The 18,049-nt window shown below is 40.3% G+C and overlaps 1 protein-coding gene across 2 annotated transcripts in view; it reads left to right on the plus strand.

Moving 5' to 3' along the window:
• The first annotated feature begins 489 nt into the window (after positions 1–489).
• The window catches only part of lig3 (ligase III, DNA, ATP-dependent), a 32,604-nt gene continuing 15,044 nt past the window's right edge, over positions 490–18,049 (plus strand). The window contains exons 1-12 of one of the 2 annotated variants that reach the window (XM_080749652.1): positions 490–541; positions 1,115–1,688; positions 4,203–4,346; positions 5,082–5,297; positions 7,906–8,057; positions 9,077–9,243; positions 11,224–11,301; positions 12,451–12,619; positions 13,123–13,278; positions 15,271–15,402; positions 15,612–15,691; positions 17,350–17,437. In XM_080749652.1, coding sequence (XP_080605778.1) covers positions 1,145–1,688; positions 4,203–4,346; positions 5,082–5,297; positions 7,906–8,057; positions 9,077–9,243; positions 11,224–11,301; positions 12,451–12,619; positions 13,123–13,278; positions 15,271–15,402; positions 15,612–15,691; positions 17,350–17,437 — 1,926 coding nt within the window. In that variant the 5' untranslated portion in view covers positions 490–541; positions 1,115–1,144. Of the gene's footprint in view, positions 542–946; positions 973–1,114; positions 1,689–4,202; positions 4,347–5,081; positions 5,298–7,905; positions 8,058–9,076; positions 9,244–11,223; positions 11,302–12,450; positions 12,620–13,122; positions 13,279–15,270; positions 15,403–15,611; positions 15,692–17,349; positions 17,438–18,049 lie in introns of those variants that run through there. The other variant, XM_080749653.1, reaches the window with a different exon arrangement.

The following is an 18,049-nucleotide window of genomic DNA, read 5'->3' on the forward strand; positions in this document are numbered from 1 at the left end:
CATTCATCATTCCATTTGACGAGGCTGCTGGAAGTTTCCTGAAATAACACACAAAATGAATAATTCCATGAACACAAAAATAATGCAGAAGATGACAAGATGTTGAAACAACAGCAAATCAGTCACTGATTGGCCACTAGATGTCACCCTTGTGTCATTTTAAGTTTCCCCTTTATTGAGTAAATATTTGGGAAATGTTCTTAGTAAAGTACAGTAGCCTACTGTATGATTAGAACATGCTTTCAACAATTAATTTTATTATTTTATTATTTATTATTTTACATGACTTATTTTAGATTGTTTTTATTTCACTCTTACTTTGGCTAAATTAATGGCAATGTATTGCCAGAGACCTCTTTAGAATGGTAGCATACTACCCCCCACTAGGTGGCAGTAAAGTCTCACCGTTTGCCACCCGACCGTAACTCAGGAAGTAGAACCAACTGCCAGAGTACTTCCCGTGTCAGCATTGTTGCTGCTGTGGCTTTTCAGAAACAATGAGGATGCTTGTGTGATTATTTAGCACGAAACATTTCTCAAGGTATAGTAAATATGCATTGGAAATAAACACATTTTTAGTCATTATTGATTCAGACCTCTTGATTTTCAATCAGTTTTCCAGGAGGCTGCCCTTCGTCTCAAAATGCTAGATGTTTAATAGGTAGCTAATTAGCAACCAGGCAGGGCTAACACTTGACACGTAGTGACGTAAAAAGCCTCATGCAGTTAAATCAGACTTTAATCATGTTCAAGCAGTCTCGGAAATGTGCCAAATATTTGGTGTCCACTAGAGAAATAAAAGTACTTTTATGTAAATGGTTTCCCCTATTTTTCTATCAAATCAAATATTCTCTGACCAAATCCATTGAATTTACCTTTGTCCAGTCTCATCATAAAGATCTGAAATGTCTGTTTTCTATTTAACAGTTATGATTAATGTGGATATGTGGAACTATCTCTAGAATGTGGAAAGTGAGTCTTCTCTTCCCTGTACATAACTGATTTTATCGTGTGTGTGTGTGTGTGTGTGTGTGTGTGTGTGTAATTGTTTTTGCTTTATCATTACATGTAATATCAAATATTTTCTAACCATTGTATCCCATTTCTCTCCTAGACCACATCGCATTGATCTTCATGTCACTGAATGCAGCTATCCATTCTACTGGTCACTAACAAGGCAGTGCGCATAGGCCTACTACAACCTCTTGAACAAACTGTGAGACGCCGACTCCTCCTTCAGAAACTGTGGAGAACTCGTTCCATCTCCTCACACTTGCAGCCTCCGCCTCAGTCTAGAGGTATTTTCACCTCTGTACTCCAAAAGCCCGGTCTTCTTCTCCACGCCACTCTTCTCAGGGTTTCCTCCTGGCATTATCGGCCTTTCACCACAAGCCAGAGAGATATGGCAGAGCAGAGGTTCATCGTGGAGTATGCCAAGCGTGGCACGGCCGGCTGTAAGAAATGCAAGGACAAGATCCAGAAGGAAGTGGTGCGCATAGGGAAGGTCGTGCCGAACCCGTTCAGCGAGTCTGCGGGCGAGATGAAAGAGTGGTACCATGTGAAGTGCATCTTTGAGAAGTTCGAGAAGGCCAGAGCGACCACCAAGAAGATCGAGGACATCACCGACCTGGAGGGCTGGGAGGAGCTAGAGGACCAGGACAAGGAGATCATCAATAAGCACGTTTCAGGTACAAAAAGCATGAACACACAATAGGGATGGGACGATATGAACATTTCATATCACGATTATTGTGACCAAAGAAATCGCGATTTACGATATCGCGATAATCAAAATATCCCCAATATCCATTATCCTGGGGTGGAACATTTGCCAAAAAATAGCAGATCTACAACCTCACAACATGTTGTGAGCTTTTAGATCGGCTCTTTTTGGTAAGAGATTTGGTAGAGAATGAAAAAAACAAGTTTATTTTAAGTATGTTTTACCAATAGAGGGTTTAAATGGTACTGGATATGCAACTCAGCAATAAAAGGTGAATTGATCGCAGTGCATGACGGAGGACGATTTCACGCTAAATTAAATCTCCACGATACGATTGTTTAGAATGTTTACGAGTGTTTTTTATCACGATAAACGATATTATCGCTTATCGTCCCATCCCTTATACGCAATAACCCATAAGATGCAGCGTGGCACGAAGGTGGCGCGCTGTGAGCTTTTAGATCTGCTATTCTTGAATAGCCAATGCAAAAAGCGAAAATGACCTATGCTTCCCAGTTTTAACGGGATAAACCGTAAGCTCACATTCTTTGCAATGATCCCTCAAATGTGGTTATCAAATGACAAACATATGTCAGGAGGATATTTTACAGTTTAACATTAAAGCGCGGTTAGCACACACTATGTGACTTATTTTTTATGAATATCATTTTGTTCAATATAATTATACCATTGGGGTGGTATAATTGGGACATTTAGATTGTCATGTCTCACCTAGACACGGGATCTGACACGACTTTTGACCTGATGGTTATGATTCAGTCAGTGTATCCCCTGAGCAAGCAGGTCGGCTCTATTAGCTCAATGGTAAAAATGTCAGCGCTTGCGTAGGAAACCGGGTTCAAATCCGGAGCAGAAGAGGAAAGTTACGTAGTGCAGTTTTAAACTTTAATATCCGAACTGATGTCTGCACACTGAAACAACAAACTTCACTTGGAATTTAATTATGAAAAAAAAACAACAGCACACAATTTCCAAATTATCCTACCCCAAGTATCCTTTCCTGTTCTGTAAAAATATGTTTTCATATCGTGCTAGTATTGCCAGTATGAGCTGATGAAATCTGCTGACCTATAATATACAGTAGCTTGGCCTCGAGCTTGAAATAAGCAGTTTAGCACGGGACTTGTAACTTAATGGGATCATTGCAACTTTCACTGCAACATAAATGTGTTTAAAAAACAATATTTTGGCTAAGTGTATCCAGCACAAAACCTCTTGCTCGCAGAGAGATGTCAAACAAAATGCCACGCTCCTTCGTGCAGGCTGAGTAAAAACTACCCTATCCCGGATAATTTATGGGAAGGAATAAAATGTGTGCAAAATCCTGCATGCATAATAGTTGCATGCAACCAGAAATGATGCTCGTTAGAACTCAGACCTCTGCCAAATAGTCCATGGGCCATACGAGATGTCGGTATCGGAAAGGTGGCAAAGGTTATCATGCATTTTTTAAAAGCTCTATATCTGTAGATTATATTTTGGTATGATAACCCTTTCTGAGACACAGCTAAATTGGTGTTATCAGCCGCTAGAGTTGGTGTCCCATTAACTTTACATTACAGGGAAAAAAAGGAAAAATTAATCTGCTTTAAGTAACATATGAGGGGTCAAACTAGGGTTTTTTCATGATTCTAAATCCATTGCAAACATCTGTTTTGCATTAAAAAACATTCCTTGGGCTAAAACGGCCCCCACAAAAGTGTGAAAAATTATGACTCATCACTTTTCATCACTAAACCATAGTCTTGTGGGGCAGTTTTTTAGCACAAGGAATGTTTTTTGTGCAAAACAGAGTCTTGCAATGGATTTAGAATCATGAAAAAACCCTAGTTTGAGAAGAGCAAGAGTAGAGCAAATTTTGATTTAGTTTTAGTCATAGTCTTTTGAATAAAATGTCATTTAGTTTTAGTCATAATTTAGTCACCTGAAAAGTTTTAGTCTAATTTTAGTCGACTAAATATCATAAGATTTTAGGCTACTAAATCTACATTTGATTTAGTCAACTAAAATGTATTTTGGTGGGGCTTCCGCTTGATGGAATCGTAAGACTGATTTTACACTTGGTTGCTTGCTGAAAATAGCTGATCTACTGTGAGCTTGTAGATCGGCTATTTTCAGCACGCAACACGTGAGAGCAACCAAACATAAAATGACTCTCTTCTACACTAGTCGCTCCGTAACGTTTTAGTCTAGTTTTTATGTTGTTGACGAAATTGTCAATATATTTAGTCTTAGTTTTAGTCACCACAGCTTAGTTTTTATTTAGTTTTCGTCAGTGAAAAACCCAGTCGACAAACATTTTTCGTCATAGTTTTAGTCGACGAAATCAACACTGCTTCTTGTCTCAGGAAATAGAAAGAATATTACGTTTTTATAATAATTTTTTAGTTGGGGTCTTGAAATACCTTCAAACCACAACCCATTTTTCATTAGGTGTTTTTCTTCATGTTGGTAACAGACCTGATGGCCAAAGCCAACGCCAAGGGAACGCCAAGTCCAAAGAAGAAGGTGCAATCCAAGTTAAACACCAGTGGTGGTCCGCTAAAGTCTCCTCCCGCTGACCCTTCCATGAATGCTCCACGCAAGTTTTCCGGCTTCACTGGTGAGATTTGACATCCTTCCTACAGTTTGTTGTTCTCTCTTCCTCACATTAGAGACATCCTGAACAAAGTGAAAATGTGAACTGTGTTCCAAACATAAACAGATAATCTCAGCGGTTTGACTCATATGGATATGAAGAATCAACTGATGGTGAGAAAATGCTAATGTTACAGTCGCCAAATTAGTTAAAAACAGACTGTCTCAAATATTAGTGAACTTAAACCATACAGAGCCACCTCCCCGACAATATCGCGGAGACCGTATTTTTGGACCGCAATGCTTATATGAGACGATTTTAAGATGACTCTGCGTTATTCTCCATAGAGAAATTACTCCCGCCAACCGGGGATGAGCGAGTGACGTCATGACTGTGTTACTCTATAGGGCTTTTTTCAAAGTATTCTTTTGTTTCAAAGAACAAAAAATGAATTATTTGTAAAAAAAGAAATGTGCAACACATAAATACTTGAATATCGTTTGGTGGCGGGCTGAAACCTTGGATCTCCAAGCTCCATTATTCAACTTTGTATTTCTTCCATATGTGACGGAGAGAGTCGCAGCCCCAGCCTGAAGCCTCAAAAGTCTAGTATCTGCTCTCGTTCCATAGGGATATCCCTTTGGAGTGATGGTTAAGATATTGGACTTTCACGTGGGAGACCCGGGTTCGAAGCCGGGTGGGGAGGTTCGGATCACCTCCGTTACACATACATACATAATTTGTCTCCGTCCTCCTCAGCCACCAAGGCAGGCAGCTCCAGCAGCCCGTCTCCCTCCTCCTCCCCAGCCACAGCCCTGCAGGGCAGCAGCCTGTCAGCCCAGCTGTGTGACCCCAGCCACAAGGACAGCCTGCTGCGAGAGTTCCGCAAGCTGTGTGCCATGGTGGCCGAACAGAACAGCTACAACACCAAGACACAGATCATCCACAACTTCCTGAAGAAAGGCTCTGCGGGAGGTGAGTGTTGTGGAATCTGAAGGGCGGTCGAAGATCGATTGACTTTGTTGCGTCTCGTTTTAGGTGGCGTATACAAAATGTGAGCTTGTATAGCCGCTATTTTAACTTATTTTCTATCCCTACTACTAATTCAGAGCGATTATTTTTCGATTATTCCGCGATAGAATCACATTTACACTGCTTCTAAAGACTCCACCTTTTGCACAAAAATCGCGCATTTTTACCCGAATGTTCTTAGCTGCTTCTCCTGAAGCTATGGTATTTGCACGATGTACACTTTGTACAAAAGTAATGTGTAAGTTTACTGAGCATATCTTTCCCGGAAGTTCTCCTACGCAATTTTCGTCACGAAAGTATCAGGTTACAGTTTGCTTCAAGCCTCAAGCAGCGACGCAGCGAGACTGCCCCCCCCCCCCCCCCTTCCTCCGAGAGAGAGGGAGAGGGAGAGGGAGGGAGGGAGACAGTGAGCTGGAATATAGGCTACCCCTCTCCCCACTACTTACATTGCGCGTGGAATGGATCCAAGTACAACATTAACCTCTATGCTGGATGTGTGAATCACCTAAAAACAGCGATGTTTGACGACACACGTGTGTTTGTGTAGTCCGTTAATAACAAGCATGGTACGTTGGTAGCGATACTTTTGTACTTTTACTTGAGACCTGAAGTTGGGAAGTGTTACCGAATATGTGTCGTGTTTCAATGCGAGTCTAGAACGTACCTCGACAAGTGTTATCCTTATGCATAGATTAAAAGCTGCCATTTCATTTGCCTTGATGTTGAAAGTGAACACGTAACGTGTGAAATCAGTGGTGGACATTTTAGACTGAAGTAAAAGTATCAATGAGCAGAGTGAGACCAGCACAACAGAACAGAGTAGCTCAAACGGGACCAATAGTTTGTCAATAGACAGTGTCCACTCTTGCTGTAGCCTCGCGTAACCCATGAGTCCCTGCATGGGCTATAGTGCGCACACATGACAGATTTGGTGAGAGGCTGATAGCCTATTCATTCACTTCACCTATATACCCAGACAGTACAGCGACATAACGCCGATACCTACTCAACCTCTGTAACAAAGGAGGTTTGCTCATTGGGATGATGCATTTGCGACGTCGCTTGCCACACGGCACGGATATTTTTACATTTTCAACATGTTACACCCACGGACAACCGCTTTTCGCTTGCGTCGCGTGTGTGAGTGAGTGAATGAGTGAGTGTGCGTTAATGCCTCGGAGATAGAGAGAGCACAGATACAGACAGCGTCTATAAAACTGCGTGAGTATGATGTTTTAAGCATTGTTTCCCAAGTACTGTGTCAGTGGGTCTCGACCCACGGGTGGCTCGCGAAATGGGACTGTGTGTGTGTGCCAATGTTGTGTATTGTAACTGCGTCTTCTATTGCAAACAGTGCTAAACTCTTCAATCAATCAATCAGTCTAGATACAACAACCTCGCAAATTTGCCTACAGCCCCCCCCCACCCCCACACCACTGACCAGGACCACTCAAAAGTCCTCAATTCAACATATAGGCTACGTCAGTAAAAGTACAAAAGTATTGACTGTCAGCCCAGACTACACTGGACACCTTACACAATTGTTCCTGTTTCCTGAGTTATTGGTGTCCGACCAAGTGTGCCTTTTTGTTCATGATAGATATTGACAAGAAGGTATTGAAAACATTTTAATCTGAATTAAAACCTAAACCCTTATGTTGATCAAATATAGAGCAGTCCTGCCTGAGCGCCCCTAAACCCCTTATGTTGATCAAATATAGAGCAGTCCTGCCTGAGCGCCCCTAAACCCCTTATGTTGATCAAATATAGAGCAGTCCTGCCTGAGCGCCCACAGGGCGCGAAGCCTTTCTAGTATTTATTATTATCTATTTTCACATTACACTGTTGTGTGACAGTGTCTAAAATAGTATTTTTTTTATTAACCCATTTAGAACGGGTACACATTACTGTGTATTATTATTTTATGCTTTAACTACTGAAACATAGCAGATATACAAGCTCACAGTGCGTGAGCTTGTAGATCTGCATTTTTTTTATCGTGAAAATTGGAATTTTGACCTGATTCTATAAGTGTATTTAAGATTTTTTGAAAAACCTATGTTTCTATGTCAGCAATCTGGCCAGCCATCGTCAAAGAAAAGGTCCTTTTCACTTAACTGGAGCTCAGTTAGTCTGTTCTTGAGAGACTACTACAGTGGTTCTCAAACCTTTTCATGTGAAGGACCCCCAAAATGATATTTATTTGGCCACGGACCCCCATTTAAAAATATTTAGTTCCAGGGACCACCCAGAAGCAAAATTTGAGTTACAAACGTTCGCTTTGAAAATATAATATATTCAAAGATGTGCACATATTTTCACGACTTTTAAACAAATAGCAGATCTACAAGTGAGCTTGTATATCTGCTATTTTTCACTGGTTAAAGCATTCAATAATTCTAGGCCTAAAAGGACTATAGAATAATCGCTAAGCAAATAATGGGTATTTGCAGCCCTAGACCTGATTCAACTTAACACTCATTGTGTGCATCACATCATACATGTTTGTCAGGATGTGAAGAGTAATCTCTTGAGTCTTTACCCACTCTAGATAAGTTCCGTGGGGACATGTACCTGACAGTGAAGCTGCTCCTCCCGGGAGTAGTGAAGAGTGTCTACAACCTCAACGACAAACAGCTTGCCAAGCTCTTCAGCCGCATCTTCAGAGCCAACCAGGACGACATGGTGCGAGATCTGGAACAGGTCTGTAGCCTATATCGTCTCTTATTATAGGCAATAACTAGGGCTGGGCGATATGACTTCAAAGCAATATCATGATTATTTCATGCGGTTAATGAATCGCAATCAAGGTTAACCCTGCAAGCCCCAGCGTTGCTTTTTGGCAACATTTTTTAAATCATTTTTTTAATGTTTTCATGTTCTTTTTTCACATTAACATCACCATTAAATCCTATTGTTTAGTATTACAATGCCATTGGACACGATATTTGCATATAAATACCCCCCACAGAGACTGACATTCACACCTCCCAGAGAAGTTGAAATTCCAGCGTCTGGACGAACAACATCTCACTTTTTAACTGAAGCTATTCCTCACTAAAACATAAGTAAAATGCCTGTAATATTTTGTTTCGTGATCATTAGAATGTCTAGAACACGTGCATATATTAATATTGTGAAAAATATCCCCAAAATGCAAATTAGAGCATGATTTATGATTTATGGCTATAAAACCTTACAAAAACATTATTATTTTTTTTAATTACATTTTCCTGTGATTAGGACTCCTACAACACCATCTGATTTTTTTTTTTTTTTTGTCCAGTAGAAATTAATTTGGGTCTTGCAGGGTTAAAAGAAAGAGAGTAAAGAAAGAGAATAGTGGAAAAAGCAGATAACCTACCTCAGAACTGCTATTTTCACTATTTGTGACTGGTGTTCTAATCAGACCAATCGATTCAGTTCAGTTGCTATATAAGAAATAAAAAAATAGGTATATAAAAAAATAAACGTGACTATTCGATGAAATTACATGAAGTCGGTTGACAGTTCAAAATCTTGTTTTTTATATATTTTCGGTTAATTGCCCAGCCCTAGAAGTAACTATCAGCCCCTCTTTCTCGCCATACTCCCTTTAAGCTGAACTTTAACGGCAGTTGTACTGTCATTTTAGGGCGCTTGCAGTTCCCCCTCAAAAACAACCTCAGAAGAAACGTGAAGAAATGACAGGTGGAATGCTGTGTGTGTGTGTCATTTCTTAGGGTGATGTGTCGGAGACGGTGAGGATGTTCTTTGACGAAAGTAAGTCGTTCCCTCCTGCTGCAAAGAGCCTCCTTACCATTCAGGAGGTGGACGCGTCCCTCATGCGCCTGGCCCAGTTGACCAAGGAGGACGACCAGCAGAAGGAGTTGGAGGATATCGCAAAAAAGTATTTTTTTTATTATTTATTCTTTACTAATATTAATTAGTAAATATTAGTATATTAGTTCTAAATCGTAACATTAATCCTTTTGATAATAATGATAAAAAATACATAGTCTCCTCCCGTGCCTTTGGGCTGGTGGAGACAATGACAATAATAATAATACCCATAATGATGATTATCATCATTATCATAACCACCAACTACAACCAACATCACCACCAGAAATAAATAATAATAGTGGTAATAACGACAAAACATCGCACCTGTGCATATTATCAAACTCGACACATACCTCCATATCTCCTTGTATGGGCTGTTCTGTCCGCGACGTTAGTTATCTCCATACATGGAGTTCCATGCTCATACGGCCACTGGTGTCAGGGATTTGGGATGGGATACGTGTCCACAGCCCAGCAAGACACATGCTGTATCCCAAAGCCTGGAGGGATGATTGCTTGCTCTGCAATTTTAAATTTGCAGAAATGAACATCGTTGACGCTGATAGATTTGAAGAATATTCTGGAATCCAGGTCCTTGGCATGCAGGCAGAATGCAGAAGAAGTATGATGTTGTCTGATCAGGGGTGTCGCACCAAATTCTGGGCCCTGGGTACAAGGATCCACTGTGGGCCCCCCCATGAATGTTCTTCATAGGGGGAGGGGGTTTAACCCATTTAGACTGGGAACGCATTATTACGTATTATTTGGTGCTTTAACTATTGAAAAATAGCAGATATACAAGCTCACAGCGCGGCACCGAGTGCTGCGCTGCGAGCTTGTAGATCTGCTATTTTTGAAAAATCTTGAACATTTGTGTAAGGTTTTTTCAAGTAAGGTTTTTTGAAAAAACTATGTTTCTATGTCAGTGGTGCTCAAACCTTTTCATGTGATATGTATTTGGCCACGGACCCCCATCTCAAAATATTTACTTCCAGGGACCCCCAGAATCAAAATTTGAGTTACAGAAGTTCACTTAAAAAAATACACATAGTCTATTCAAAGATTTGCACACGTTTCACGACTTTTCAAAAATAGCAGATCTACAAGCTCGTGAGCTTGTAGATCTGCTATTTTTCAATGGCTAAAGTAGGCCATTAGAACTATAAAATAATTAAGGCCCCTCCACCTTGGGCCCTAGTAACCCAGTCCCACTTTTCCCCCCCTTGTGACGCCCCTGTGTCTGATCAGATCTGATAGATAGCATAGCCTCGTATTCGCTTCTGTGTGATTTTGCTTGAGTATTTCTTCCCACATTGCAACTTGCGAAGGTTGCTAATTGGGTGCACTCGATAGTCATCCTGCTGTGCTGGAGGCAGAGCCCTGTCAGTCAATATGGCCTTGACAGGAACAGACCATGGTTAAATGGGCAGGGGTTAGTGGAGGGTAAACACCGTTTACACACTTCAGCCACAGCCAGAGCATTTAATGGTCGGTACACACGCCAGACCCTTGTACTGTATCCTTATGGGAACGCAGTCCTCACTCGTAAATGGCTTTCTTTGTTGACGGGACAGACTTAAACTCTACAGGTTTTGATATTTCAAATGTTTTATTGATAAAGTATCTCACAATTATGATTTAAAAGATATATTTTAATGTTTTTTTTTTGCAGACACAGCCGTAACATTGTATTTTGAATGCCTCAGGCATGTTGGCAGGATACCTACATAAGATAGGCAAATCCAACTAAAACCATGAATTTAAATTTTTGTTTTTAAAACAAAAGTGAAATTAGCAGACTTTTGACTACTGTAAATATTTAAATTGCATCCGCATTTCTTGTGCGAAATCTTAAATGAGGTCTTGTACTGTGATTAGCTCAGTCAGTCATGTCAGTCAAAAGTTTGGACACAGCTTCTCACACACATTGAATGAAAACTGTGTCCAAATTTTTGGCTGGTAGGGTACATACTTAACAATTAACAGGATGTCTTATTGGTCTTAATGAATGAAAAATGTTGAATGTTGATTTGTGTCTTTGTAGATGCACTGGCAATGACCTGAAATGCTACATTCGACTTGTCAGGCACGACTTGAAGATGAATTCCGGAGCAAAGCATGTGTAAGTTGTCCCAGCTTCTGCTTAATTAACCACATGACAATTACAATGTAGGCATTTAGCAGGCGCTCTTTATCCAGAGCAAGGTAAACAGATTCATCAAATGCATAAAGACAGTGTAGTTGTGCTTCAGTAATCTACGATCTTAGGTAAACCAAGAACCTAGCATCAGTCTAAAGGCCCTTTCCCACTGGGCGCGATAACAATAAAAAATATATTGTTTTCAACTGTGGATGGTAGCGTCCACACCACAACGATAAAGCCGTCATAATTAATGTGAATGCCGACATATCGTTATCGCGTCAGGTGAGAATGAGCCTTAAACAGTATAACATGAACCATGGAGTTCCTATTCCGGGCATGTCATAATAGGTAAAACATCCTCGAAAATAGCAGATCTGCAAGCTCACAACATATTGCATTGTGAGCTTGTAGGTCGGCTATTTTCAGCGAACATATTTTGTGTAGCGGGGGAAAAGGGGAAGGGACCTCCAGGGGTCTTCGGTCAAAGTATATAGGGCTGAAAAGGATATTCCACTTTCAAAAAACCTTCGGTCATTTTATCGTCTAATCAGGCTTTTATGAACACCCTGAACAGTTTTTAATTTGCTTGATTCAATATTTAGATATTTGATGTAAATGTTACCAGGCCCCCCTCCTCCTGGGCCCCTCCCCACACACACCCATTGTAATTTCAAACTTCATTTTAACCATGATAGATTCATTAAAAACACCCTTATTTTTCCTGGTGACTCATACTAGCCTCCTAACACGTGAGCAAGCCGTGTTTTTTCGATAACTTTTTTCATTTATTTTTAATAATAATTTTTTGTTTTTCATTTTTTCCATTTTCCCAAATAATTATTACAAATAAATGAAAAAAGTTATGGATAAAACACGGCCTGCTCACGTATTAGGAGGGTATTATGAGTCACCAGAAAAATATGGTGTGTTTTTAATGAATATATCATGGTTGAAATGAAGTTTGAAGTTACAATGGGTGTGTGTGGGGAGAAAAGCCCATACGGTGTTTCCCTGTTGAAAGTGGAATATCCCTTTAAGTGGTTAACCTTTGAAATTAATTTGAAAGGAAATCTCCTCCCAGCATTTCTAAACGTCATCTTGCATTTTCACCACTATTATGTACGGTAGCTTGGACGCGGTGGATCCCAATGCACACGATGCCTTCAGAGCCTCCCGTAACCTGGGCGATGTGATCGAGCGCGTGTTGAGGAACCAACAGGACGCATCCAGCGGTTCAGGTCCCAGGAAGCTGCTCACCGTTGAAGCCTCTCTCATGACCCCCGTTCAGCCAATGCTGGTGATGATCATCTTTATTCAAACACCTATTCACTGTAGGACTACTGCATTTATTAAAACAAACGTTTTGTTGCTTAAATGTTGCAGATAATCTTGTTAATATTGTGGTAATATTAAGCTAGACTGACATTTAGATGCAAGGCAATTTTATAGTTATGAAAAGATAAGGTTTATATAAATTGTATTGGCATTTGAGAAATTTGGTTTATATATGTTTTGTTAAAAGAGTATGCAGTCACACATGTAACATTGTTTTAGTGTGGACAGACTTATCAAGTTAAATCACCTACAAGTATGTTGAACATTGTAACAATAATTTGTTAACGCCAGCATCCATCCCTATTCTGGGAGCAACATTCGCCGAAATTATCAATTTAAGCTTACAATGCGTCACAACGTGACAGATTGGCTATAGTGGGAGGGGAAAAAAAGAGTACAGTGCCAACTCAGGTCTGTTTTACTAAGTATAGAGGGTTTAAATGAGTGTTTCTTTTCCAATCCTAGGCAGAAGCATGCAAGTCCATTGAAATGGCCATGAAGAAGTGCCCCAACGGGATGTACTCGGAAATCAAGTATGACGGCGAGCGCGTGCAGGTCCACAAAAACGGAGACAACTTCAGTTACTTCAGCCGCAGCCTCAAGCCAGTGTTGCCTCACAAAGTCAGTATAATTCCTTTTATCCTGTTCCTCTCACGTCCTTTCCTGTCTCGTTTTCCGTCTCTGTCTGACAAACATCTATGCAGTTATCCCTCCAAGCGATGTACCAACTGGGATGGCAATTGCACGTAGGAACATCAATCCTTTTGCATTTGGTCTCCACAAGACTCATTTTCCCAGCGAGCTCCTCGCAGGCATTTCCTACAGGGATTTCCTTGGATTTGCTCTCGCAGCATGAAGCCTTTGTACCTGCGAGGATAAATGGCTTCCATTGATGTCCATTAGCGCCTGCAATCCACCAGAGGGTGGCTTTTCAACACGCCTGGTATTCATATGGCTGCCGTAATGGTGCAGTTTGGTCATTCGCGGCACAGCTCGCCCTGCACATTGTGCATATTATACAGTATTATCAGCGGTGTAACGATACATTTTAATAGCGATTCGATACATATCACGATACATGGTTGACGATACGATACATGGACGATATTGGTTCATTCATGGCGATTCGATACGATTCATTCAATGATTTAAAATCAATATAGTGACTATTTAGCAAAGAATTTAAATTTGTGTGAAAGTGTGGATAGTGCAGGTTTTTAAGGGAAACATGTATTATTATGGATATAAATAAGTAAACACTGTGACTATCTGCCAAATACATGGACATTGTATATTGACAATAATTGACACCTTGACATGAACCCAGAGATTACACACATTTATCGATAGATCAGTGTAGCTATATGGAAAGGAAAAGTAATTAAACCCCTCCTTTTCGTTTTTTCTTCTTAAAAATGCTAAATACAATGCACAAGTAGGTAGTATCGATATACAATCGATTCTTTGCACTGCCGATTCGATACGATACAAAATCGAACGATACGATTCGATTTTAGCTGTTTTCGATATACTTTAAGTTAAAAACGATATTTCGATGCCGTTACTATATCGTTACACCCCTAAGTATTATGCATTGGAACTAACCTTGTTCGACTGTGAACAGAGGATGATTATGGTGGCAGCCGGGTAGAAGGACAAATTATTTCTACAGAACACATCTAGGAACAATGATCATCATGTTTGGCAGCTCCGGTCCCGGGAGACCACCATGCTTGTCGTGCCTCTGGAGTATCGTCTAATGGTCTTGGCATCATCTGCTATGGCGAGTGGCAGTCGTAAATAATTATAATGTAATATACAGTAGAGGTTATGTAATAGTCACAATAGCATCAGCAGTTGACTTTTTGCCTTCTCTGGAAGTCATTATTTGAGAAATAGCCGATGTGATTATTTACACGGTTTGGTGGTACAGGCCTCTTATGTCAATGCCAGAAATGCATACGGTATCTCAACCTAGAGATTGTGTTTTCGCCTCTGTCTGCGTGTCGTAAGTAGGGATGGATCTCGTTACTTTTTATTGAATGAGCGCCTTATCGATCCTGCTTATTTAGTCGGGCTTTTATCGAGCCCACTATTGAGCGTTTTCTAATATTTTGTGGAAAGACGAGAGACAAATTCTGAACAGAACTGGTATCTTTTTTTATTGGCCAGTTGTGACCGAGTTTGTGACAATTGACAAAAGTAACTTAATATTATCATCAAATATCATTAAAACAATCATTCATTATGTGCAATAAGTGTTAAATGGCTTTATATTATGAATAGTGTAATAATTCTTTGATCGCCTCTTGTCTTGATTGTTTAAACATGACGTCATGGGCCGCTATGCTCGATAACAAGCTTAATAAGCCCAAAGCTCATTGATACCGGGTACTCAATAAATGTGTTATTGAGTATGTAATGGGCCCTTGTTTCGAGCTCCATCCCTAGTCGTAAGGATGGGGTGGTATGAATTGTTAACGCGGTGGAAAAGCAATGTGTCCTGGCCGTTTGGTGGTGGATGCGGTTGTATGTTCCTGACATAGGCGTGTGCGTGTGCGTGTGCGTGTGCGTGTGTGTGTGTGTGTGTGTGTGCGTGCGTCCACATTCCAGGTGGCTCATTTTAAGGAGTACATTCCCCAGGCCTTCGTCGGGGGCGACAGTATGATATTAGACGCAGAGGTGCTTCTCATCGACACACAGACCAGCAAGCCACTGCCCTTTGGAACGTTGGGGGTACACAAGGTGAGGAACAACAGATGTGGGTTGGGGAGGTTGGTAATGTTCTTGTCATCTTTTCGAACCCATATAAAAAGAAAAGTTGAAACAACATCAATTAGAACAAAGACGTGTTTTGTCAGCTTAAGAAAACCAAACTAATGAGGTGTGTTGACACATGGTTCTTCTTTAGATGTAACGTATCTAGCATGGTGTCTCATTTATCTTTCTTACAGAAAGCAGCCTTCCAAGATGCCAAAGTGTGTCTCTTTGTCTTTGACTGCATCTACTTCAATGGTGTGAGTCTAATGGAGAGGTAAGTTCTTGTCATTTCGTCTCTAGTCTTCACAATTTGCTTCACAGACTTGCCCTTGAGGCCTCAAGCTGTTTGTAGTATTGGTATTGAAAATGTGTCCTTGGGTTATAAGCTCTTTTCTCTGCCTTACTCGGTGAATAAAATCTCCCTGTTCTCTTTTGGGTCGACCGTGCTATCATTTGTTAAAGTCCAGTGCATATTCACGTCTAGATTAATCTGGGTTGTAGATTGTCGAAACATGAGGACTTTAACTTTCTCAGGTGTTTAAATTCAGCAAAACAATAATATATATTTTTAATGATATAGCTGAAGGCCATGCCGTCTAGAGCAGAGTTTGTCTGGATCTGTCCCCTAAAATGTAGATCAGTCACTAGAAAAACATTTTTTTCTTTTTTTTGGTTCAGTAAGAGTTGATGCCTGAATAAATAGTCTGCATGTTTTTAAGCCATTTGTTTTGTTCATGTGCTTAGATAAGGATTTTTGAAGGCATGCAAATCCTTTTTGCGTTGCGCAGTGGTCTCCCTCCATGTCTATTTTACTTTGTTTTATATCACTAAGACATGCATTCAACCAAGAAGTAGCCAGCTGTATGGTTTTAGCCTAGCTCAGCTTGACAATCCACCCATGTTAAAACAAGGTGGGGTTGTATACTGCAGTTAGTTAGCTGCATTAGTATATAGGCTGGCTATGCCAGGCTAGTATGGTTTGGCTTCACCACTGAACACTGCATTATGATTAACTTAGTAACTATTGTTGTCTAAAGATTGGACAGGGAGGCCACACTGTTATTACTGTAGTAGTAGTAGTAGTAGTAGTAAATCTTTATTTCGGTCCATTTAAAATAATACATACATTTAGGTTAGTCCACTAGTACATAGTGGCACCGAAAAGGAATAGGCTGAAGCCATAAAGCTTACCCTTTTTGAAGAGTAAAAAAACTGTAGACTCTGCTTTGTTTATATGTGCTTTACAATTGAGTTACTTGTGTTTATTCTATGGATGCAATAGTTACCATAATTAAGCTTACATGATTTAATCGATTATGAATAAATAGTCACATTTAGTATGAAAGCCTGCAGATCATGTCCGTCTGTCTGTGCGTCACGCCTCATGTCACGCTCTTTATATGGCCAAGACCTCTTCATATATGGAGCTGGCCAATACCTCTACATCTGACCTCACAGAGTCCAGATATGGATATAGCTGACCTGTTCTGACATCACAACGATGACTCGACCATCCAGATTAGTAGTTTTAACTTTTAACCGTATTAAGAAAGTATAAGATGGGGATTAAGTGGATAACTAAACTAATTGATTTCAACTTTTTTCCACATCAATTTGTTATGAAAATGGGCGTCAAGATTATTAAGCTGGATCTACACTGGCAGCCAAATCCAGCCTGATTCAGATCTGTGTCACATCCAGAGTGGAATCTGATTTGCTGCTTGTGAACCATGTGACCATTTAAACTAATCGGATTCCAATCTGGATGTTGCACAGATCTGATTCAGACTGGATTTGACTGCAAGTGTAAATGTGGCCTTTAGAAAGTAATCAATAGCATAATCACTAAGAAAATAACCAATAGTTGCAGCCCTAGTTTATTCACATTTATACAGAGCTCAACTCAAGACTGTGTCTTTGTTCTTCCTCCAGGCCTCTGCGAGAACGCAGGAAGTTTCTCCAAGACAACATGGTTGAAGTTCCCAACAGAGTCCTGTTCTCAGAAATGAAGCATGTCACTGTAAGACTACGTGCTGTTCTGCTGCTGCGCCAGCAGAACGCGTCTTAACCACTACATTTCAAACATTGTTTTTTTGAAGAACAAGAAACTTTTGCTGCGGTCCAATGTCAGTAGCTTTAAGCAGAGCCATTGAGATGGTAAGAGTTGCGTCATCTCCTTTCACTCCGTCGGGCCAATTATTTTACTGCAATGGGGATCGTGAAAACAAAAATAATATTCAGTTTTCATTCATTTATTGCCAAAAAAACAACTTACAGTTGATTCGAAATTCGCGTAGGTGTACTCCGAGATATATAACGACCATCGGGCAACCAATATGTCCAAACACTACTGTGTGGTTCCAGACATTAACCCATTTAGAACGGGTACACATTTTGTGTATCATTATTTTATGCTTTAACTATTGAAAAATAGCAGATATACAAGCTCACAGCGCGGCACCGAGTGCCGCGCTGCGAGCTTGTAGATCTGCTATTTTTGAAAAGTCGTGAACATTAGAATTTTGACCCGATTCTATAAGTGTCTTTTGAATCCTTCTAATTCTAGGCCTAAATGGGTTAAATCCTCATATTGGGTTTTGTTGAAGCACGCGCGATACATGAACCACATGAC

Source organism: Nannobrachium achirus, assembly GCF_963921795.1.
Source record: "Nannobrachium achirus genome assembly, chromosome: 19".
NCBI lineage: Eukaryota > Metazoa > Chordata > Actinopteri > Myctophiformes > Myctophidae > Nannobrachium > Nannobrachium achirus.